Raw genomic sequence first — 26,766 nt, forward strand, 5'->3', positions numbered from 1 at the left:
GCCCCCAGAAGTGTGTCTATACTGTACCCACGCTGCCAGCACGATCTGTGTGCTTGGAAAGAGGAAATGATGTCACGCCACTAGAGGCCGAACATAGGTCTGAGCCACAAGAAAATGGTTGCCAATGTAAGTCTATGGGGGAGGCTCCGAAAAAATGGCCGCCGAGCACATGAGGAAACACATTGCCCACACTAAAGGCATTACAGAAAATGGCTGCTGCCCTCACAATGAGGCCAAACAGCCTGCCCACACCTGAAATGGTGGCCCCACGGTTTTACACCGATGCGGCCCCCACAAACATGTCTGTACCCCCAAAACGTTGCACAAGCATCACCAGGGACTCAGGGACCCCCCATAACCCCCACCACACTGCGGCAAAACCGCTATACAGTTGTGTTCAAAATTATTCAACCCCCACTGAAATTGATTGTTTTGGCCAGTTTGACATTGATTTTGATCATTCAGTGATCCTGCTTATAATTAAATCAAAGAGGCACCTGTAGGTCAGACAAATATAACATAACATTTATAATGAAATAACCACAAATGTCTTTTCTGTGCTCACATCATTATCAGTTTTATTCAACCCCCAAGTGACATTCAATCTTAGTACTTAGTACAACATCCTTTTACAGTTATAACAGCTTTTAAACGTGAAGCATAGCTTGACACAAGTGTCTTGCAGCGATCTACGGGTATCTTCGCCCATTCGTCATGGGCAAAAGCCTCCAGTTCAGTCACATTCTTAGGCTTGTGCACTGCAACTGCTTTCTTTAAGTCCCACCAGAGGTTCTCAATCGGATTTAAGTCTGGTGACTGTGATGGCCACTCCAAAATGTTCCAGCCTTAAATCTGCAACCATGCTCTAGTGGACTTGGAGGTATGCTTGGGATCATTGTCCTGTTGAAAGGTCCAACGTCTCCCAAGCCTCAGGTTTGTGACGGACTGCATCACATTGTCATCCAATATCTCCTGGTACTGAAGAGAATTCATGGTACCTTGCACACGCTGAAGCTTCCCTGTACCTGCAGAAGCAAAAGAGCCCCAAAGCATGATTTACCCCCCGCCATGCTTCACAGTAGGCAAGGTGTTCTTTTCTTCATAGGCTTCCTCCAAACATAGCGTTGATCCATGGGCCCAAACAGTTCTAATTTTGTTTCATCAGTCCACAGAACACTATCCCAAAACTTCTGTGGTTTGTTCACATGACTTTTGGCATACTGCAGTCGACTCTTCTTATTCTTTGGAGAAAGCAAGGGGGTGCGCCTGGGAGTTCTGGCATGGAGGCCTTCATTACGCAGTGTGCGCCGTATAGTTTGAGCAGAAACTTCAGTACCCACATCTGACAAATCTTTTCTCAGTTCCTCAGCAGTCACACGGGGACTTTTCTCCACTCTACGCTTCAGGTAGCACACAGCAGTCAAAGTCAGCATCTTCTTTCTGCCACGACCAGGTAGCTTTTCAACACTGCCCTTTGCCTCGAATTTGCAAATGATGCTTCCTATGGTGTCTCTTGGTATGTTTAACATCTTTGCATTCTTCTTATAGCCATTGCCCTTCCTGTGAAGAGTAATCACCTCTTCTCTTGTCTTCCTGGACCATTCTCTTGACTTCACCATGTTTGTAACCACACCAGTAAATGTCTAGAAGGAGCTGAGTATCACAGTCATTTTAAAGCTGCCTAATTGGTGCTTATTAGGCTTTATTGCTGCTCCCTGACATCCACAGGTGTCTTCAATACCTGATTGAAAACACTTCAATGAACCTCTGTTCTTCAGAGTGGTAGTCTTTAAGGGGTTGAATAATTCTGTCAATGAAGAATTCACAAAAGAAACATTTACTACTGTATTACAAAACCAATTGATGTCATTTTAGTTGCATATGGTTCTTTAAGAAGTCCTTGTAGGATTTCATTCTGAATACAATTACAAATGTACAATAAATTCCCTAAAACCCTTTACAGCATTGGGGGTTGAATAATTTTGAACACAACTGTAGCTCCCCCACAGGGATCGTGAAGGGACACACGGGAAACATACTGACAGACATGAGGGGGATATCACAGACTCCACATAGACTGCTATCCCCATAACGGAGGCCCCACATACACCCACCGACAGAAACCGCCATAGACAGAGGGGTAGCATGGTACTCACTGGTCCAGCGAAAACGTGGGTACCGCTCTGTGACAGGAAGCCTCCCACTCTGGGTGGGGGTGCCATCAGCCAAACAGGATGCAAGCAACACGTGGCGTACCGCACTTGAGACATCCCAGCGAAGTAACCACTTCACAGGCTTTGTCCCTGAGGTCAGGGACAGGTTGTTTGCGAGGCCTGGGCGTACGCATAGCCTGCTAACGCTCAATGGCAGGCTGGGATTCCGTAAGGCCCTAGGACAACCAGTGCTATTCCCAGCTCCGCAAACGCTGTAGTCTTCCGAAGTCTGACTAACTAAGCGCAGGAACAAAAAAAAAAGCTATAAGTGTAAAGAAAAATCACTTTGCAGAAATAAAAATTAAGAAGAAGAAAAGGCTGAGACTGCAGCCCCAGCCAAGGGAAGCCTGCCTACTCCTAACTAGGCAAAAGACAAACTGAACTGGGAATGCTGCTAGCAGGGGGGTATTGGACCAGAGGGACAGCCCCCTGTAGGTGTGTCTATGCAAAGTTTTTGTGAATGTTTCTAACAAAATCTTCTGCCTAGCTTACTCCTGTGGATAAGACCAATACCCAGTAGTGAAGACTGTATGAGTGGGCGACGACTGTCAGAGGACGTAAGAGAAAAGGGCATTTACTTGCATTTTTTTAGGAATTCATCAAGTACAGTGAACAGAGATTTATTATCACAAGTTCCTGAATTTGTGGGAAACCTGTAGAATTACTTACAGACGAGATAAATTTCCAAATTACATTGATATATTATGCAATTACGGAGAGCACACACACATATCAGGCTGTTCAATATGTGCTCTGCATGCCTTAAGAGCTTCCTCCTTAATATGGTTTCTTATAACACAACATGCATTAAGAAATTACACATTGGGGTGCTCAAGATGCAAGGAAAATCTTTCCTTCTAAGCTGTTTACGACAAGATTTGTTTACTCAGAAAAGTGGTTTACTGCATAGCTCAAGCGGCCCTTTTAGCTTAATTTATACAAAATAGAGAAAACACTAGCATGTTTAAAATTAGTTTTATTCCTAATAAATGTTCAGTTTTAAGTATATCCGTAAGGATCACTATAATCCCTATACAACAGAAGTTTGAGAAAGGTTTCCGATTATTATTGGATGGCAGCCTCAAAATTTAGAAATGCTTTAGATGCATACTCTGAAGCAGTGTTGAGCAAGGCCGAATCAAGAGAGCTGTGTCGATTCCCGGGTTAGTATGCGCCTCCCACATTCCTTGGACTGCACTCAGCCTCAATACAGGACATGTTGAAGAGCCGCTTCTGCACTCAGATGAGATCTGATTCCTTTACAGACAGATCATTGATCTGCACAGTGTGTAGTCAGGGCCGTCTTTTCAAATGGGCATGCCCGGCAGTTGCCCGGGGGCCCCACTTGCCAAGGGGCCCCACACACAGGGTGGCAATTTACACACCGATCTGTCCCCCCCGCCCCCAGGCCAGATTAGTTTACCTGGTGGTCTATGGCACCCCCCCCCCGTTGTCCGCCGGGAGCGGGCGCTGGGCTGCCTTGGTGTGGCTCTGAGTCTCCGCTGCACTGGTTGCTAGGAAGGCCAGCCAACTGGCATCTAGCAACCAGTAAGTCCAAGAAGTGCTGGCAGAGTCCACATCCACTGTAATGATGGAGAAGTGTGATACAGGAAAGACCACCACCAAGCAAAATAACAGGGTACTCTTACCGACTGTACAGACCCCTACGGGTCAGAACAAGCCCAGAATGTATTGCTGACACTGGCAGGAAGGGACCAAACAATTTCCAGAAGCCTCTCTCCAATGGTCTTAAACCTGGGTTCCCCCAACTCCTCCTTCAGGCACTCGGGAAATATAAAAGACAGAATCCCCTCATGGTGTAGCATTTCCATAAAGCATTTATTTCAGAAGATAAAAAGCAGCTTACATTTCCATAGATGTATCATCGCAAATCGGTAGCGTGGGTTCCTAACCGACAAGATGGCCGCCGCGTCCCTCGTCTGCGCATGTGTCTCGGCGCCAGCCAATCCCGTCGCGTTTCGTCATAGAGTGACGTCATCAGGGATGTGGCTTGGCCCGAGACGCTCGGCAATAAATAGCAGAGGGAGGCGGGATAATCAGGCCCCGTCCGGAAGTCCGCCCATCATAGGCGCCTTATGGAGACCGGACGTGACACCTAGCCCGGAAGTATACGCCCCTCATGGGCACCATAGAAACCGGACGTCGCTCCTAGCTGTCTACAATTAATGCATACCCACGGAGAACAGACAGATAAGAGTAAATGGTAGAAAAACCAGATGGAAGCAATTTAACATACAGCGGGCCTCTCAGATCATTTTAAAAGATCAAAACTAATCCCAAATTAAATTAAGAATAGTTATTTAAATAGAAAGGCAAACTGGGAAGCAGCTCCATCCTGTGGCCAAGAAACCCATTACATCGCCATCTCAAAAACAACCAAATAACCATATTCCATATTAAAAATTCCATATTGTAAAATTATAAAAATGACATCCCAATGGCCTAAAGCCTTTGGATAATAAATTTAAATGGCTACGTGACCAACACACTCAATAACCATGATGTCATAGTACACAACTTAAATACCACAAAAGACACTAACTAAATTAACATTTTATAAAAGAGCACATGAACAAGGAGGTACCAGAGGAAAAATCAAAGGAGTGGAGGATACTAAGAATTATTAATGAAAGCATTTAAGTCCCAGTCGATATTCAAACCGAAAGGGACATAGCATTTCATCCTATAAATCCAGGAGGTTTCAAGCTTAGAAACACCTCTCGTCTTGTTACCTCCTCTCCAACTCCCCTCAAAGCGGTCTATGCCCAAAAACAATGTACCCCTGGGATCCCGATTATGACATAAGTCATAATGACGGGATACACTGTGTTTTGGGAACCCTTTTGCAATGTTCGCAACATGCTCTTGTAGGCGAACATGGAGCTGGCGAATAGTACGGCCTACGAAACCTAGGATCACGACCACCTTCCAGAAAGGATTAAATTCACTTAGGGAAAGGAAGGACATAGTTGTCCGCCCTGCGGACAAAGGGGGAGGCATCGTGATCTTGGATGCTTCTGCCTATGATAGTGAGATGAAACGATTGCTATCTGATCGGAACACATATGTTCCCTTGCCCAAGAATCCCACGATTAGTTATAAGAAGGAGCTTCAGGTGTTGGTAGATAGGGGTTTCCAGCAAAAGCTGCTGACCGAGAAGGAAAGGGACTTTTTGGTCCCCTCGGCTCCTCGAATCCCGGTAATGTATTACTTACCGAAGATCCATAAGGATTTGGTGAACCCACCCGGGAGACCCATCATCAGTGGCATTGATTCTGTCACCTCCCGGGTGGGTAAATATAGACAGCTTTTTGCAACCTCTAGTGTTGAAGACACCTTCCTTCCTCCGGGATTCTACGCAGGTAATCAATGAATTAGCCCAGATAACGTGGAAAGATAGTTACATCTTAGCAACTGCGGATGTGTCTTCTTTATACACCATCATTTCACATCATCACGGTATGGAGGCAGTTGCCCATTATCTGGGACGGGATACCTTGCTGAGCTTTCAGAGGGAGTTTTTGTTATCCCTATTAGATTTCGCCATGCAACACAACTATTTCTGGTACGATAACATCTACTACCGGCAATGTCGTGGTGTTGCCATGGGCGCGAAATTCGCGCCCAGCATGGCAAATCTATTTATGGCAAGATGGGAGGAGGATGTTGTCGGTGGTGTCCCTGTGCCGGGGTTGGTCCTATGGCGCAGGTACATCGACGACATCATCCTCCTATGGGATGGAGATTCCGACTGCTTGAGCCATTTCATGTCCACCCTTAATACCAATGACAGAGGTATCTCCCTACAGTTTGAGTCCAGTAGGTCTGAGATACACTTTTTGGACCTCAGGATCAGAGTGTTGGAGGGACGTTTGGTCACTTCGACCTTTTTTAAGGAGACTGACAGGAACGGATTTATCGAGACAACCAGCTGCCACCATGCGGCATGGTTGAAATTGACTGTCAGTCAATTCCTTAGGTTGAAGCGTAATTGCTCAACCAGGAGTGACTTCCTTAACGAGGCTGTGATCCTCCGTGAGCGATTCCTGGAGAAAGGCTATTGCCAGGAGGAATTGGATAGAGCCTTTCTTAAAGCGGATCAGAGAGAAAGGACTGATTTGTTGAGACCGAAGCCGAAGGTTAAGAATGATGCTTTTCAGCATGCATTTTTTTCCTCGTATTCGGTGCAACATTACTCTGTCAAGAAGATCCTTAGGAGACACTGGCAAGTCTTACGCAATGACAGTGTTTTGGGTTCCTCTCTTCCTGAAGCACCCTCGGTGGTGTTTAGAGGGGTACCACCACTGCGTTTGCAAATAGCGCCAAATATACAAAACCCACCTAAAAGGGTTTCTTTCTGTCAGGAGAGGGGAGGATATTATCCCTGCAGGAAATGTAACATTTGCAAAATACCGTATATACTCGAGTATAAGCCGACCCGAGTATAAGCCGAGGCCCCTACTTTTACCACAAAAAGATGGGAAAAATCATTGACTCGAGTATAAGCCTAGGGTGAGAATGCAGGGTGGCGGGCATGGTACAGGAGAATGCAGGGTGACTGGCATGGTGCAGGAGAATGCAGGGTACTGGCATGGTGCAGAAGAATGCAGGGTACTGGCATGGTGCAGGAGAATGCAGGGTACTGGCATGGTGCAGGAGAATGCAGGGTACTGGCATGGTGCAGAAGAATGCAGGGTACTGGCATGGTGCAGGAGAATGCAGGGTAATGGCATGGTGCAGGAGAATGCAGGGTACTGGCATGGTGAAGGAGAATGCAGGGTACTGGCATGGTGCAGGAAAATGCAGGGTACTGGCATGGTGCAGGAGAATGCAGGGCGGCAGACATGGTACAGGAAAATGCAGGGTGACTGGCATGGTGCAGGAGAATGCAGGGTACTGGCATGGTGCAGGAGAATGCAGGGCGGCGGGCATGGTGCAGGAGAATGCAGGGCGACTTGCATGGTGCAGGAGAATGCAGGGCGACTGGCATGGTACAGGAGAATGCAGGGTGGCTGGCATGGTACAGGAGAATGCAGGGTACTGGCATGGTGCAGGAGAATGCAGGGTACTGGCATGGTGCAGGAGAATGCAGGGTACTGGCATGGTGCAGGAGAATGCAGGGTACTGGCATGGTACAAGAGGATCCGGGGTTGTGGGCATACTACAGGAGATGCAGTGCTGTGGGCATGGTACAGGTGGACCATGCCCGCAGCACTGCATCCCTTGTAGTGTGCCCGCAGCCCTGCATAATGGCAGGTAGTGAAGCTGTTTCACTTACCTGTTCCAGAGGCGCCTTCATTTTAAAAATGGCGCCGCCCGGCGCCGACACATCATTGCGCACGCGCCGCCGCCGCTCGTATACTTTCGGCTATTCTCGGCCTCTCCCGAGCGGCGCCGCCTCTCGGGAGAGGCCGGGAATAGCCGAAATTACACGAGCGGCGGCGGCGCATGCGCGGTGACATGTGCGCGGACAGGGAATTTTTTTTTTTTCCTTGACTCGAGTATAAGCCGAGGGGGACGTTTTCAGCACAAAAAAATGTGCTGAAAAACTCGGCTTATACTCAAGTATATACGGTAAACATTGCAGGGGGCAGGAGAATTGACTCCTTTCATGAATTCCATTCATCAGCCACACAGGAGTCCCATAAAATACGGCCGTTTATCTCCTGTTGTACTACGCATGTAGTATACCTACTAAGGTGTCCATGCGGTAAGGACTATGTAGGCCGTACTATTCGCCAGCTCCATGTTCGCCTACAAGAGCATGTTGCGAACATTGCAAAAGGGTTCCCAAAACACAGTGTATCCCGTCATTATGACTTATGTCATAATCGGATCCCAGGGGTACATTGTTTTTGGGCATAGACCGCTTTGAGGGGATTTGGAGAGGAGGTAACAAGACAAGAGGTGTTTCTAAGCTTGAAACCTCCTGGATTTATAGGATGAAATGCTATGTCCCTTTCAGTTTGAATATCGACTGGGACTTAAATGCTTTCATTAATAATTCTTAGTATCCTCCACTCCTTTGATTTTTCCTCTAGTACCTCCTTGTTCATGTGCTCTTTTATAAAATGTTAATTTAGTGTCTTTTGTGGTATTTAAGTTGAGTACTATGACATCATGGTTATTGAGTGTGTTGGTCACGTAGCCATTTAAATTTATTATCCAAAGGCTTTAGGCCATTGGGATGTCATCTTTATAATTTTACAATATGGATTTTTTAATATGGAATATGTGTATTTGGTTGTTTTTGAGGTGGCGATGTAATGGGTTTCTTGGCCACAGGATGGAGCTGCTTCCCAGTTTGTGCCTTTCTATTTAAATAACTATTCTTAATTTAATTTGGGATTAGTTTTGATCTTTTAAAATGATCTGAGAGGCCCGCTGTATGTTAAATTGCTTCCATCGGGTTTTTCTACCATTTACTCTTATCTGTCTGTTCTCCATGGGCATGCATTAATTGCAGACAGCTAGGAGCGACGTCCGGTTTCTATGGTGCCCATGAGGGGCGTATACTTCCGGGCTAGGTGTCACGTCCGGTCTCCATAAGGCGCCTATGATGGGCGGACTTCCGGACGGGGCCTGATTATCCCGCCTCCCTCTGCTATTTATTGGTGAGCATCTCGGGCCAAGCCACACCCTTGACGACGTCACTCTATGACGAAACGCGTCGGGATTGGCTGGCGCCGAGACGCATGCGCAGACGAGGGACGCAGCTGCCATCTTGTCGGTTAGAAACCCACGCTACCGATTTGCGATGATACATCTATGGAAATGTAAGCTGCTTTTTATCTTCTGAAATAAATGCTTTATGGAAATGCTACACCATGAGGGGATTCTGTCTTTTATATTTCCCGAGTGCCTGAAGGAGGAGTTGGGGGAACCCAGGTTTAAGACCATTGGAGAGAGGCTTCTGGAAATTGTTTGGTCCCTTCCTGCCAGTGTCAGCAATACTTTCTGGGCTTGTTCTGACCCGTAGGGGTCTGTACAGTCGGTAAGAGTACCCTGTTATTTTGCTTGGTGGTGGTCTTTCCTGTATCACACTTCTCCATCATTACAGTGGATGTGGACTCTGCCAGCACTTCTGGGACTTACTCTTACATATTAGTTTGCTTATCAGCATTGCTGATTATGGATTAGCGCGACATCATTTTACAACATCTCTTTGAAGATATATGTTCTCTATCTTTTTGTGTCAGCTGCTTTCCTGTGATTGACTTTTTATTTATTGATTTATTCATTTGTGTATGTTTTTATACGATTTTAGCGCAGCAATTTTACCGTTTATATCTAGCAACCAGTGACGTTCTGAGGAGAACCCATCATGCACAGCGGAGGAGGATCCTCCTCGTCGGCTCGTCCTCCTCGTCGGCTCGTCCTCCTCTCCTCCGCGCCTAGAAGAAAGGCTCCACCCACCTCCTCCCTTCATGTGCTGACTGTGCGGCCGGAAGGTAATCAGACTGCTGCAGGCTGCTTGATTTTTTTTCTCTCTCTCTCCATCGACTGTCTGTGCCATCCTTTTCCTGCCATATACATCCTCTGTGCGCCATATAAATCCTCTGTGTGCCACCCTCTGTGTGCAATGTACATCCTCTGTGTGCAATCCTCTGTGTGCCATGTACATCCTGGGTGCCACCCTCTGTGTTCCATGTACATCCTCTGTGTGCCATCCTCTGTGTTCCATGTACATCCTCTGTGTGCCATGTACATCCTCTGTCTCTGTGCCATCCTGTATCTGTCATGTACATCCTCTGCGTGCCACCCTATACCTGCCATGTACATCCTCTGTGTGCCATCCGATACCTGCCATGTACACCCTCTGTGTGTCATCCTATATCTGCCATGTACATCCTCTGTGTGCCATCCTCTGTGTGCCATGTACATCCTCTGTGTGCCATCCTCTGTATGTCATGTACATCCTCTGTGTGCCATTCTCTGTGTGCCATCCTCTGTGTGCCACCCTCTGTGTTCCATGTACATCCTCTGTGTGCCATGTACATCCTGTGTGTGCCATCCTCTGTGTGCCATGTACATCTTATTTGTGCTATCCTATACTTGCCATGTACATCCTCTGTCTGTGCCATCCTATACTTGCCATGTACATCCTCTGTCTGTGCCATCCTATACCTGCCATGTACATCCTCTGTGTGCCATCCTATACTTGGAAAACAGGAAAGTGTAGCCTCTCAGGTGTATGTCTAAGAGCCTAGTGCAGGTCGGAGCCGTAATCCGGAAGCGTGCAAAGTGTGACATGTACATGGCAGATATAGGATGACACACAGAGGATGCACATGACACGTATAGGATGGCACACAGGATGGCACAGACAGAGGATGTACATGGCAAGTATAGGGTGGCATGAGATGATTGACCGCACTCTGGTATTAGTATTTCTTGAAATCAAAGATGTTTCCTTTATTGTTCCAATAAAATCAAATGACAGACAGTGTACAAGCAGACAAAGGTTGACGCGTTTCACGACATTACCAGTCGCTTACTCATAACCACACACGTGGTTATAAGTAAGCGACTGGTAATGTCGTGAAACGTGTCAACCTTTGTCTGCTTGTACACTGTCATTTGATTTTATTGGAACAATAAAGGAAACATCTTTGATTTCAAGAAATACTTCTACCAGAGTGCGGTCAATCATCTCATGCCATCCTATACTTGCCATGTACATCCTCTGTCTGTGCCATCCTGTGTGCCATCCTATACGTGTCATGTGCATCCTCTGTGTGTCATCCTATATCTGCCATGTACATCCTCTGTGTGCCATCCTATACCTGCCATGTACATCCTCTGTCTGTGCCATCCTTTACCTGCCATGTACATCATCTGTCTGTGCCATCTTATACTTGTCATGTACATCCTTTGTCTGTGCCATCCTATACTTGCCATGTACATCCTATGTGTGCCATCCTATACCTGCCATGTACATCCTCTGTGTGCCATCCACTCTGTGCCATCCTATACTTGCCATGTACATCCTCTGTCTGTGCCATCCTATACCTGCCATGTACATCCTCTGTATGCCATCCTATACTTGCCATGTACATCCTCTGTGTGCCATCCTCTGTATGCCATCCTATACATGCCATGTACATCCTCTGTCTGTGCCATCCTATACCTGCCTTGTACATCCTCTGTCTGTGACATCCTTTACCTGCAATGTACATCCTCTGTGTGCCATCCTATACTTGCCATGTACAGCCTCTGTCTGTGCCATCCTATACCTGCCTTGTACATTCTCTGTCTGTGCCATCTTTTACCTGCCATGTACATCCTCTGTGTGCCGTCCTATACTTGCCATGTACATCCTCTGTGTGTCATCTTGTGTGCCATTCTATAGTTGCCATGTACATCCTCTGTGTGCCATCCTATACTTGCCATGTACATCCTCTGTCTGTGCCTTCCTATACCTGCCATGTACATCCTCTGTGTGCCATCTTATACCTGCCATGTACATCCTCTTTGTGCCATCCTTTGTGCCATCCTATATCTGTCCTGTACATCTTCTGTGCCATCCCATACCGGCCATGTACATACTCTGTCTATGCCATCCTATACCTTACATAGTTACATCGTTTGTGAGGTCGAAAAAAGACACCAGTCCATCAGTCCATCCAGTTCAACCTATGTGTGTGTGTGTTTCCTGTTAACCATACATTGTATACCCCTGTATGTTGTAGTCTTTAAGGTGCCCATCTAATAGTTTTTTGAAACTATCTATGCTCCCTGCTGATACGACTACTTGTGGAAGAGAATTCCACATCCTTACTGCTCTGACAGTGAAAAACCCCCTTCGTATTTTAAAGTTAAACCGTTTTTCCTCAAGTTTTAGTGAGTGGCCATGTGTCTTATTGTATTCCCTTTTCTCTGAAAAGTTTGTTCCTTATGCTAGGGTCGCCAGTACAGTATTTGTACATTGATATCATATCCCCCTCAATTGTCTCTTCTCCAGAGAGAATAAGTTCAGTGCTTGTAGTCTTTCCTCATAGCCGATGCCCTCCATTCCCCTAATTATTTTTGTTGCCCTTCTCTGGACTCTCTCCAGTTCCAGCACATCCTTCCTGAGGACCGGTGCCCAGAACTGGACAGCATACTCCAGATGTGGCCAGACCAGAGTCTTGTAGAGTGGGAGAATAATCTCTTTATTTCTGGAGTGAAACCCCTTTTTTATATATGCCAGTATTCTGTTGGCTTTGCTTGCAGTGGCTTGGCATTGCATGCCACTGCCAAGCCTGTTGTCTACCAGTACCCCCAGGTCCTTTTCCATCCTAGACTCACCCAGAGGTCCCCCCCCCCAGTGAGTAGCTTGCTTTCGTATTTCTGATGCCCAATTGCATTATAAAACTCAGGAGTAGGAACAAATGTCTATATAAAATCCCACTCACCCAGCGCTATAAATGTAAAAAAAATTATATTATATATATATATATATATATATATACGGCAATAAAAGCCAAAACAGCTGCTGCTATAAAATAACAAATGTGTAAACTGGGTGTAACCGATTCAATTGGATATAGAATGCAGTGACACTAGCAGCGCTAATAAATCATAAGCATGAATACATTACATATATAATATATACATAAATGCAATAATCAAATTGAGTGATAGAAGATGTATAAGGTGATCACAGAAAGTGTGCAGCATGCAAAAAGCGAAAATGAACAAAAGTCCAATTCACATCGACTGAATGGACATGCACATAAAGTCCAATACAAGTGCAAACGTCCTTTAGACTATATAATGGAAATATGGGATTCCTCCATGCACCAGTGCGCCTCCAGCATCAAAAGTGCCACCCCCGTCAGAATGGACACTTGCCAAAAGGCTGATTGATATACGCCTGTATGAACAGAGTGGATGATCCCCCAAACCAAAAAGGTACAGCTGCAACTTGTCTCCAATGGATCTGTGTCTCCAAATAGAACTCACTCACGCCAGCAATATCATGGAAGTAAAGCACAAGAGCGGGGACTTATAGCGTAATTTCGTACAGTTTTATTAAAGATATCACAATAAAAGTACCCCGTTCCCATCAGAATGCAACTCACAAAGTTGTAGATATCATCAGGCGTTGAAAACATGTTGCCGTTAATCCTACGCTGCTCTCTGATGTGCGACCGCTCGGTACCACAGCAGGCCGGAGACTACAGCGTGGCGTCGGGCGTAACCAAGGTGACCACGTACTCACGCCCTTACGCGTTTTGCCATCAAGGACTTCTACAGAGGGCGTGAGTATGCGGCACGATCACCCTATCTTATACCTCCCAGGGCGCGGGTGCAGCAGTTCCCACTCTGCAATCCAGAGGACCCGGAACAGCCAACACTTCCGCCCTCACTCTTAAGAGGACCATACTATTATAACTTCCGCCCAAAATGTGTGTAACCTCTTCCTCGGATCCGTTAACCATTCACTGCACATATCGTACAGATATATATGGCAACAAATGGCTCCCAAATCATCAGAGGATCATAAAAACATGCGAAATAGTCTTCAAAATAGCAAAAATCTATGAAACTTAATTTAAGCCATACAATAATAAATACCCCTAAAGTCTCACAACCTCAGGATATCCATAATACTAGTAACAAACTGATATATAAATATCACATAAAATATAATATAAAACTGATATATATGTATTACATAAAATGTTAAACAAATACATCAATACCAAATACATGCTTATATATATATAAAATGAATCATATACACAAAACAGCATGGAAATATATAAATAAATTAACATAAATGCAGGAATGAATGCTAGATGGCTATAACGTGATACATGTAAAAGATGTGTAGTATCCAGAGAAAATACAAATAAATTATATGATAATACAATTAATTAAAATTGCAATTACCCCCTCCCAGACCAAAAATGGCCTGTAGGGTATTGAATGTCCCCCTATGGGAACATAAAGTGAATATATACGGAACGGGATCAAAGACACTATTGTAATAAAAAAAGGAAATAAAGGTCAATTCTAATAATTGCTGATGAAGCAATTTATGTCCAAGTCAATATTTAACCCTTTGGGGTGTAAAGAATCCATAAGGTATATCCAGTAAGTCTCTCGTTTGGAGAGCTCTCTCACTCTATTGGAGCCTCTCCAAACTGGATCAACCCTCTCAATACCCCAGAACTTGAGAAGGGAAGGATCTCTTTTATGATATTGATGAAAATGTAAGGATACATTATGATCCTTAAAACCCTTACGGATATTAGCAATGTGTTCTGATACCCGGACAGCTAGTGTTCTCTTAGTCCTGCCTATATAAATTCAAACACAAGGACATTGTAGGCCATATACAATATGTGTGGTATTGCAGGATATGAAATCCTTTATGTCAAAAATCTGACCATTCGCAGAAGATGCAAATGATCTAAAATTCCTCAAATGGGTCTGTACTTGCCTACAAGACCTACACTTACGGCAGGCAAAAAATCCAGTTGTGTTGTCCCAGAACATCCTTGGTCTTATAGGTGGGTCTAGAATTTTTTCAACTACCTGGTCACCAAAGGTGGGCCCTCTCCTATAAATGAAAGAGGGAGCAGGAGGTAAAATTTTTCCCAAAGTCTTATCCATACACAAAACCGACCAGTGTTTTTTAATCACTGCTTCCACCTCTTTATATTGGGCATTGTATTGGGTAATAAAGCCCCACTCATGTCCATTCCTTGGTTCCCTAGTACGCTCCATCAAGCATTCATCTTGAGAAAGGGTACTGATCTCAGCAATGGTTCTATCCAAACCTCGGGTATCATAGCCCTTCTCAACAAATCTATGTTTGATAACCTGGGCTTGTACTTGGAAATCGGCATCAGTGGTGCAATTCCTCCTTACTCTTAGTAATTGGCCTCTAGGAATATTTGCCAACCACTGTTGGTGATGACAACTGTGGATGGGAAGATATCAGTTTCGGTCAGTAGGTTTAAAGTAAACCTTGGTCTCCAACCTATGATCAACAAGGGATATCTCCACATCCAGATAATGTACATTACATCTGCTCCAATTGAAATTCGGCCAAATGTTATTACAATTGGCATTAAGGGTGTTAGCAAAATTAACCAAAGACTCCTCTGTTCCTGCCCAGATGAAAAACAAATCATCAATGTAGCTTTGGCCATTTTGGTCTGGGAGGGGGTAATTGCAATTGCAATTTTAATTAATTTTATTATCATGTATTTTATTTGTATTTTTCCTGGATATTACACATCTTTTACATGTATCACATTATAGCCATCTAGCATTCATTCCTGCATTTATGTTAATTTATTTATATATTTCTATGCTGTTTTGTGTACATGATTCATTATATATATATATATATATATATATATATATATATATATATATATATATATATATAAGCATGTATTTGGTATTGATGTATTTGTTTAACATTTTATGTAATATATATATATATATATATATATATATATATATATCAGTTTTATATTATATTTTATGTGATATTTATATATCAGTTTGTTACTAGTATTATGGATATTCTGAGGTTGTGAGACTTTAGGGGTATTTAATATTGTATGGCTTAAATTAAGTTTCATTGATTTTTGCTATTTTGAAGTATATAACTATTCCGCATGTTTTTATGATCCTCTGATGATTTGGGAGCCATTTGTTGCCATATATATCTGTACGCTATGTGCAGTGAATGGTTAACGGATCCGAGGAAGAGGTTACACACATTTTGGGCGGAAGTTATAATAGTATGGTCCTCTTAAGAGTGAGGGCGGAAGTGTTGGCTGTTCCGGGTCCTCTGGATTACAGAGTGGGAACTGCTGCGCCCGCGCCCTGGGAGGTATAAGATAGGGTGATTGTGCCGCATACTCACGCCCTCCGTAGAAGTCCTTGATGATGAAACGCGTAAGGGCGTGAGTACGCGGTCACCTTGGCTACGCCCGACGCCACTCAATTTGATTATTGCATTTATGTATATGTTATATATATCATGTATTCATGCTTATGATTTATTAGCGCTGCTATTTTGCAATTGAATCGGTTACATCCAGTTTACACGCCCAAGTGCATTACTTTACATTTTTCAACATTAAACCTCATCTGCCATGTAGTTTCCCACCCTTTTATTTTGTTCAGATCCGCTTGTAAGGTTTCCACATCCTGCATAGAAGATATGGGCATGCTTAGTTTAGTATCATCTGCAAATACTGAGATTGTACTCGATATCCCCTCCTCTAGATCATTTATGAAGAAATTAAACAGGATTGGCCCCAAGACAGAACCTTGGGGGACCCCACTTTCCACACCCGCCCAATCCGAGTACTCCCCATTAATCACCACCCTCTGTACTCTCCCCTGGAGCCAGTTCTCTATCCAGGTACTCACCCTATGGTCCATACCTACCTTCCTTAGTTTGTACAGTAAGCGTTTGTGGGGAACGGTGTCAAAGGCCTTTGCAAAGTCCAGATACACCACATCCACAGGCTTACCTTTATCTAGGTGGCAGCTCACTTCATCGTAGAAGGTTAATAGATTGGTTTGGCAAGAATGATTTTTATGAATCCATGCTGATTACTACTAATAATACAGTTTTCATTACTAAAGTCTTTTATGTGGTCCCTTAACAACCCCTCCAAAATCTTGCAGACTACTGATGTTAGGCTGACCGGCCTATAGTTACCCGGGATATATCTCGGCCCTTTTTTAAATATTGGTACCACGTTGGCTTTTTTCCAATCAGCTGGCACCATACCTGTCTGTAGACTATCCTTAAAGATCAAGAATAATGGTCTGGCAATCACCTGGCTGAGCTCTTTAAGAACCCTCGGGTGCAAGCCATCCAGTCCTGGTGATTTATTTATGTTTAGGGTCTACCCTACTGAGGAAGTCGTGTCGCGAAAGCGTAAGACGCCACGCGTATAGGGGGAGGAGACCTGGACGGACGAGCAGCGACCCACCAGCACGGCTCCCGACAGCTACTGTTTTTGGCGTGTACGGTCCGCACAAGCCGATTGTGCCGATTCATGTGAGTGCAATTCTACTTTGAATGTGAACCAATTAAAGGATAATAGCAGTGTACACTTAGATGCCTTATTATCTTTATTCACATATCATGTCCATGGGATGGTGAGAGATCGATTCAGGAAGTGGCATTCCCTATACTGGTCTTATTGAGGATTCAATGCTGGTTTAATGCTTCAGTGAGATCGGTTCAGGAAGTGGCATTCTCTATACTGGTCTTATTGAGGATGCAATGCTGGTTTAATACTTCAGTGAGGTGAGAGGCCATCTGGTGGCTAAACGGTGGTGGTGTCACTTGCACTTTTATATGAAACATCTATCAAGCACTTTATTGAATTTTAATCCACAATTATATTTATATTTTAGTGGACTCTTATGCACTTTACTTTGAATGCACTATATGGACATTATATATTGCACAGAGGAATATATATTGCACTTTAAGCGAGTTTATTGATTTATATGATGCACATTGTCACTTTATTTGATTTTATATAGCGCTGTATACATATTTGTTTATAATCAGTAGGTCAAGTACCGCATTGTTTCTTGTCGGTGTGTTCACCATCTGACCCATAAAATTGTCCTGCAAAACATTTAGGAATTGCCAAGTCTTGGCTGAATGAGCGGTTCCTTCTGCCCAGTCAATATCTGGATAATTAAAGTCCCCCATTATAATGACGTTTCCCATCCTTGCTGCCAATCCTATCTGTAAAAGGAGGTCCGCCTCCCCCTCCTCCCTCTGGTTGGGGGGCCTATAGCATACGTCCAATATTACCTTCCCTATAGTGCCTGCCATGTACATCCTCTGTGTGCTATCCTATATCTGTCCTGTACATCCTCTGTGTGCCATCCTATACCTGTCATGTACATCCTCTTGTGTGCCATCCTATACCTCCCATGTACTTTCTGTGCCATGTGCCCTCATGTACCTGTCCTGTAAGTCATCTCACTGTGCCATCCTATATCTGTTAAGTACATCCTCTGTATATCATCCTATACCTGTCATGTGCATCCTCTGTGTGCCACCCTATACCTGTTATGTACATCCATTGTCTCTGCCATCCTATACCTGCCATGTACATCCTCTGTGTCCCATCCTATATCTGCCATGTCCATCCTCTGTGTGATTCTCTCACTCTCTCTCTCTCGTTGTGTTAATGTTTGAACACTGATTTTGTTGGAGGTAACAATAAATATAGCCTTATGGATAATTTGCATTTTTATTCTCGTGGGTGATTGTGTAGGCAGGGCCCCAGTGCACTGCATTGGCCGGGGGCCTATAAGATGGCACTGTGTGTAGTTGGCTGTTGCAGTTCTGACCTGCAAAATCCTCAGATCTGAAAAGCAGCACAGCTACAACAGTCAGATACACATTGTGCGAATTGAGGTTGTGACTGTAAAATAATCAGATGTCATCTGTGTGCAGTGTGGTGAAGAGGGGCACTGTTGAGTGCCCCTGCTAGCAGTGACCCCCATCCTTTGCCCCGCTGATCACTGTCCAATAACCTGCTGACCTCATCCCATGCCCTGCTAACACCCATTCTTTGCCCCTCTGACCTTGCCCTATGCCCTAAAGACCACCATCCTCTGCCTTGCTTATCCCAACCTCTGCCCTGACTCCCACCCTCTTGCATGCTTACCTTGCCCCATGCCCTGTTGACCCCTCTCCTCTGTCCTGTTGACCTCTGTCCTATTGCCCGTTGACCCAGGTACACTGCCCTGCTGACCCATGACCTTTTTGTTGCTAATCCTTGTGTGCCTTGCTGAACCCCTGTCCTCTGCCCTGATGACTCCACCCTCTTCCATGCTGACCCCTCTCCTCTGCCCTGCTGACCTCCCATCTCCTGCATTTCTGGCCTCTGTACACTGCTCTACAAACTGCTGACCTTAGGTTCTGCTCTTCTAACCTCCCATCCTCGGCCCCCTGATGCACCTCCACATCAGACAGACTAGATCTGGTCCTGGTGTTAAGTCAGATGCCCCAAGCTGCCTGCTTTCATTGTGGACTGATAATTAACCAGCTATTGGGAATTACTAATTTAGAGGTGCAGGAATGGGGGTGACCTGATGTCTAATGGTGCAGGAATCGGGGTGATCTGAGGTGTGAAGTTGCATGAATTGGGGTGATCTGAGGTGTAAAGGTGCAGGAATTGGGGTGATCTGAGGTGTAAAGGTGTGTAGGTAATTCTTCAATAAAAAAAAAAAAAATGTTACATATTTAAATAACATTGTTTTATGCCATCTACTGATTATTTTAGTTTGGGCTGAATATAATGTAGTATGGTTATAAATGTATTTGTAACGATGTACAGTATAGCTGGGGTCCTTGAGTCTGGAGACTATATTGTGTATTGAATTCAAACTGATGAATCAAAAGCCTTTGCATACTTATATTGTTTTCCCTTTTATTAGTAAACATATAAACAATTCATCTTGGCAAACCTATTACCCAATAAAACAAAATCCAATGCTAAAAGGAAGAAAAAAAAAAAAAACAAAGAAACTTGCCTCATCTTCACCACTACTGTTTTCTTGATCATATTTTGTCTCCCCAACTTCCTCTTCTGTTTCACTATTTGAACTTTCCTCTATCAACTCGGATTTCCAGGTGGTGGGTATTGCTTTGTTTTTTATAAATTCCATGGCATGGTCATACGCTTTGCAATACATACAAATGTGAGTTAAAATATCATTATGGTACTTACAGTATTGAACACTAAAAAAATAGGTGTGATTTACCAGAAGATAATCAAACATCTATAAAATGTATATATTTTTCAACATGTATATATTTTTAGAGCCCAGCTCCAGCCCAAACATTTTATTTAGTTTTGCTATAGTGGGAAAGGGTCTGGTTTTAAATATTGAACTCACCCAGGTATTTACGGTTTGTGTCCCTTTTGGTTTTCCCCCTCTCAATTAAAATGATTTTCCTTTTAATAAATATAACATTTCAAAACTTAACATCAGGATTTATTCACTAGATAGTTATCTACAATGTGTTTAAGCAGTCACACAGTAAGTAATACAAATGCTGAATACAGCCACAACTATTCTGTAAGAAAATTGTACAGCATATTTCAAATGCTATAGAACTAGAGGGGTGTTGCAAATATGCAAAATATAAATAAAAAATTCAAAGTATTCACATTTTCATACAAAATAATTTGATTTTTTCTACATACTTACCTGTAAAATAAATTTATTTTAGTACATTACGGGACACAGAGCAGGCTATGATCATTAATATGTGGGTTATGTGCCACCTATAAGTGAATGGACACTGGCAGATCAAACAGGAAGTCCTTCCCTATATAACCTCTCCTATGCAGGAAGTACCCAAGTTTTGTAGCAGCAATGAATTCCCAGAAAAAGGGGAGGGAACTCTGTGTCCCGTGATATACTCCCAAGAAATTAATTTTACAGGTAAGTATGTAGAAAAAAATCCAATTTTGTTTATCGTACATCACGGGACATAGAGTAAGCTATAATCATTGCTATGTGGCATGTCCCATAGCAATACACTTAGGGGGAGAGAGACACAATCACAGAAACCCCCACCAGAGAGGGACCTATTCTTCAACCTGTAACACACTGCGGCCAAAGGCAGTATCCACCTCAGATTGGAAATCCACCTGGTAAAACCCTGTGAATGTATGAACCAAAGACCATGTAGCGGCCTTGAAAACCTGAGCTATTGACACCGGATGGCGGATAGCCCAAGATGCCCTGACACTCCTGGTAGAGTGTACTCTCACCAGAAAGGATTCCTGCCTTATGCCGAAAAACTCAAGTAAATTCTGACAACCAAAACTACATCCAGAGTATGCCGCAATCTTTCCCCTGCCGACTGTGGACTAAGAAAACAGAAAGGCAAGATACTGTCCTGAATCAGGTGACAACTAGAAACCACTCTAGGCAAGAAAGATAGATGAGGATGCAACATCACCTTATGATGCAAGATCAAGAAAGGATTTACATAAAAGGGCCCCTAGCTTTGCTACTCCTCTTGCTGAAGTGATAGTACCCAAAGAAGCCACCTTCAGAGTCAAAGGACTAAGAGAGTTTCTCTAATTGGTTCTTAAGGTGGCTTCTGCAAGGACAGCCAAGACCCAGTTTAAGTCCGAAGGACACAAGGGTGGCCTGACAGGTGGGACTGTCTGCGTTTCACCCTGCATGAAGTACGAATCAAGGAGTGAGAAACAACAGTGTCTGGAAAAAAATGGATAGATGCAAAATCTGACCCTAATGGTATTTAAGGCCAATTAGATTTCCCCTCCCAATTGGAGAAAGAAAAAAATCTCTCCCTCACCTTTTTCCGCGGGTACCACTTCCTGGTTTCACACCAGGCATATAAGATTTCCAAGTCCCATAATGGAAGCTCCCTGAAGTCGGCTTCCTGGCGCTCAACAGTGCAGAAAAAATAAGACCCAGGACCATAGATCTGGCCGGACCAGAAGTGTCTAAGGAGCATCCGCCGGAAGATTCACTATATCAGTGTACCAAGCCCTCCCGGGCTAGGCTGGTTATCACCATTATCAGTGTTTACCATCTCCTAGCAAAAAATGCAGCAGTGGTTAAATCAGGCGTAGATTAGCGAGAACTGGTCTTTAAGTTGCTACCAGTGCATCTATACCTATTGCCAGTGGGACTCTAGTCCCAGACACCACCTGTCCAACTTGTTGTAGAACCTGCAAACCAGTAGATCCACCTGCAGAGTTCCCAAATGCTGGCAGATTGCAGAGAACATCTCGGGATGCAGGGATCACTGTCTCGGTATTAGTCGCTGACAACTGGGAAAAACCCCCTGCCAGCTTTCAATACCTAGAATATGTACTGGCGACAGAGATGGCACATGCTGTGATGCCCCAGAGAATGTGGTTCACCTTTCTGGGCAGCATGGCTCCTGGTGCCACCCTGGAGCAGAAGTGGCCCAAATCATTAAAAATAAAAAGCTAGCATTTTGTAATTATAAAAAAACCCAGAGCAATGAAGATAAGGAAATCTACAAGATTAGGCAGAAAGAGGCCAAGCAAGTTATAAGAACTTCTAAAGCGCAGGCAGAAGAAAAACTAGCTCAGTCTATGAAAAAGGGGGATAAGACATTCTTCAGATATATAAATGAAAAAAGGAAATTAAAACAAGGAATAACTAAATTAAAAACAAAGGACGGAAGGTATGTAGAAGAGAATAAAGGGCTAGCCGACTGCCTTAATGAATACTTCTGTTCAGTTTTTACAGAAGAAAAAGAAGGAGAAGGAACTCCACTTGAAAGGATGACTAATGAATCGTTTGATGCATGTGTCTTTACAGAGGAAGACGTTCTAAGATTGCTGTCTAAAGTGAAGACAAATAAGTCACAGGGTCCTGATGAGATACACCCAAAATTATTAAAAGAGCTTAGTGGTGAGCTGGCAAAACCATTAACAGATTTATTTAACCAATCATTAGTAACAGGAGTCGTCCCGGAAGATTGGAAATTGGCAAATGTCGTGCCCATTCACAAGAAAGGTAGTAGGGAGGAATCGAGCAACTATAGACCAGTGAGTCTGACATCAATAGTAGGCAAATTAATGGAAACCCTATTAAAGGATAGGATTGTGGAACATCTTAAATCCCATGGACTGCAAGATGAAAAACAACATGGGTTTACTTCAGGGAGATCATGTCAAACAAATCTTATAGATTTTTTTGACTGGGTGACTAAAATAATAGACGGTGGAGGTGCAGTAGACATTGCATATCTAGATTTTAGTAAGGCTTTTGACACTGTCCCACATAGAAGACTTATCAATAAACTGCAGTCATTGAGCATGGACTCCCATATTGTTGAGTGGATTAGGCAGTGGCTGAGTGACAGACAACAGAGGGTTGTAGTCAATGGAGAACATTCAGAACAAGGTCATGTTACCAGTGGGGTACCTCAGGGATCTGTACTGGGACCAATTTTGTTTAATATCTTCATAAGTGATATTGCAAAAGGCCTCGATGGTAAGGTTTGTCTTTTTGCTGATGACACAAAGATATGTAACAGGGTTGATGTTCCTGGAGGGAAACGCCAAATGGAAAAGGATTTAGGAAAACTAGAAGAATGGTCAGAACTCTGGCAACTGAAATTTAATGTGGATAAGTGCAAGATAATGCACCTGGGACGTAAAAACCCAAGGGCAGAATATAGAATATTTGACACAGTCCTGACCTCAGTATCTGAGGAAAGGGATTTAGGAGTAATTATTTCAGAAGACTTAAAGGTGGGAAGACAATGTAATAGAGCAGCACGAAATGCCAGCAGAATGCTTGGATGTATAGGGAGAGGTATAAGCAGTAGAAAGAGAGAAGTGCTTATGCCGCTGTACAGAACACTGGTGAGACCTCACTTGGAGTATTGTGCGCAGTACTGGAGGCCATATCTCCAGAAGGATATAGATACTCTAGAGAGAGTTCAGAGAAGAGCTACTAAACTAGTACATGGATTGCAGGAAAAAACTTACCAGGAAAGGTTAAAGGACCTTAACATGTATAGCTTGGAAGAAAGAAGAGACAGAGGGGATATGATAGAAACTTTTAAATACATAAAGGGAATCAACTCGGTAAAGGAGGAGAGCATATTTAAAAGAAGAAAAACTACCACAAGAGGACACAGTTTTAAATTAGAGGGGCAAAGGTTTAAAAGTAATATGAGGAAGTATTACTTTACTGAGAGAGTAGTGGATGCATGGAATAACCTTCCTGCAGAAGTGGTAGCTGCAAATACAGTGAAGGAGTTTAAGCATGCATGGGATAGGCATAAGGCTATCCTTCATATAAGATAGGGCCAGGGATTATTCAGAGGATTCAGATATATTGGGCAGACTAGATGGGCCAAATGGTTCTTATCTGCCGACACATTCTATGTTTCTATGTTTCTATGGAGGTTTATATATACCACTGCAGTGGCATTGTTAGGCTGAACACTGACCACAAACCTGTGCAACTGGTTCGTCCAATAATCCAGAGAAAGGTGTACTGCCTGAATGTCCAAGATACTGATGGGCAGTATTCTCTCCTGTGGAGACCAATTCTCCTGAACTGTAGCCACCTACAAACCAGTCCTCCAATTGGAGAGTTATTATTTTCCATATCACTGGAAGGAAATATTTCCCCTTCTCCAAATCCCAAACAATCAGCCATCAATTTGAGCTCTGCAATAACCCGGGGACAGAGCCCTCCGGCCATCCCATGCTTGGACTATTATGTTCCAAACAGAGAGAATGTTCCTCTACAAAAGACCTGGAGAACTGCATGTAGGGAACTGCTTCAACATAGATATAATTTCCTCCTGCTAAGATGTATCAAAGGATACCCTTTGCTTCCTATATTTCGCTTTAAATCTGCAATCAACTGCTCCCTGAGCAGAATTTTAAGGTATACTGAGATTGACACCCCCTGTGTCTTCAGGAAGTCCAGCACAGTAGATACTTTCTTTGTGAACCCTCGGGATGCTGTGGCCAGCCCAAAGGGGAGAGTCACAAAATGAAAAAAGGTGACTTTCTACTGCAAATTGCAGGAACCTTTGATGAGCCTGGAAAAAATGGGATATTAAGATATGCGTCATTGATGACTTTGGACACCCAAAATCCACCTCTTGCAGAGAGGCCTTCAGGGTTTGCACTGACCCCATCTGAACAGAAGGAGGTTTTGAAATTTGTTTAGTACCTTGAGATCTAAGGTAGTCCTCATGTCCCCGTTTGGTTTTTGAGGCTGCTACCGGTTGAGTGTTTACAATAATAAGCCTGTCACTTGTAATCCAAGAGCAAATGCAAGGCAAAAGGCTCATGTAGCAGACCCAGAAGGTCCTAAAAAGGCGTACTTAACCTACCAGGTTTCTGCTGCCTAAAGACAGAGTGAACCATATCAGAGACAGCCCTAAGATTCTCAGGCCTGAGATACTCCCAAAACACAGCAGCCTAAGATGCCTTCCTCACTCTGGAGGGGGAATTCTTACAGCATCTGGTATTCCCGGGCAGTCTCCCATCCAAGTACTAAACCAGGCTTGATTCTGCTTAGGCGCCGAGATCAGACATGTTCAGGGTGATGTGACCGCAGTTCATTGCAGCTGTCAATGCCACCACTAAACTCTCCTTATGGCCTTCTAATGCGTCAGGGATCACTGCAGTGCCAAACACCACAGTGGCTCAGATATACCTGATATCACTAGTCCATTGGGAGATAGGAACACCGTCAGATTACTGGACCTGAGGGAGGTACACATGCCTCACCTGGCTGCCTCTACCTTCTAGAGCAATTTACTTTCTATAATTTTTATTCAAGAAAAACAAGTGAAAATTGCATCAAAATACAACAGAAATGTTGAGAGAGTAACATAACTTGGAGATATAGCAGTAATAATAGTACAAGACAAACAAAATATGGAAGGTATCCAGTCCATGTGGTTGCATGCCTAAGAGCAATGCTGTACTGAAGACACCAAAAATTCAATGGGCAATGAGAATACCAAAATAGTGCAATTAAACGGTAACAGTGCGGCTTCAAATTTAGCAAACCTGTCAACTAGCGCACTTCCTGACAGGGAGGCACATTTGTACATGGTTGAGATAAAAAAAACAAATAAACAAAAAATAGGTCAAGAAAAAGCTGGAAACACCTTGTACATTTCGATAGCCCACTGGGGTGCTGTCTCCCATCTCAAACTTAACGTAGTAAGGATTAGTTACCTCTCAAAAACATAGAAAAGGGGCCATGAGGCCCAAAGAAGAACTAGGTAGTGGAGGATCAGAGGTAGTAGATGAAGGGAAGGAGAACAGAGGAGAGAATAGGATAGAAAGAAGAGGGTACAGACAGTCCCCAGGAGACAACAGTAAGACAATCTAAATTAAGGTCACTCCGGGAACCAGTGAGATACCTACATATGTTGCCCAGGGCTCCCAGATTAGTTCAAATTTGGGTACCGAATTGGTCAGAACACTGACCATCTTTTCTTGGGTCATTATCCAGGTTATTTTATTCCGTATCTTCCTGATGGAGACCCTGGGTAGTTTCCAGGATCCCGCTATGGAGATTTTGGCTCCCAGTAGTATATAGTGAACTAATGTTTGGGTGTATTTCGGGATGCCAGGAAGCTTCGAATGCAAAAGAGCAACAGGGGCAGTGGTGGGAAGCCTGTGACCGGTAACTTTGTATATCATGTGAAAAATTCTGTTCCATGTGCCTCTTAGTCTAGGACACTCCCACCAAACATGTAGCATAGAACCAGTCATCTGGCATACCCTGAAGCATAGAGGTGAGGAAGAGGGATACATCTTGTGTAGTTTAACGGGTACAAGATACCATCGGGTTATTACTTTTAAGCCCGCTTCCATTAAAGGAACACTTCCGATTCCCTGAAAGCCGGCTCTACTCCATTCCTCCATGTCCCAGGTGATCGCCAGATCTCTTTCCCAGGCCTGCATATATGGAAGCTTCTCTTGGTCGGATACCAGTGACTGATAGATTATTGAGATGCCCC

General features: G+C 43.8%; 1 protein-coding gene across 1 annotated transcript in view; it reads right to left on the minus strand.

Annotated features, from left to right (window-relative positions):
• The window catches only part of ARID4B (AT-rich interaction domain 4B), a gene marked incomplete at its 3' end in the record, with an annotated part of 1,242,797 nt that overhangs the window by 483,179 nt on the left and 732,852 nt on the right, over positions 1–26,766 (minus strand). Inside the window, 1 exon segment of the mRNA XM_082250934.1 lies at positions 19,770–19,918. Coding sequence (XP_082107060.1) covers positions 19,770–19,918 — 149 coding nt within the window.

The sequence above is a fragment of the Pelophylax lessonae genome (genome assembly GCF_965119305.1).
Source record: "Pelophylax lessonae genome assembly, chromosome: 3".
NCBI classification, from domain to species: Eukaryota; Metazoa; Chordata; class Amphibia; order Anura; family Ranidae; genus Pelophylax; species Pelophylax lessonae.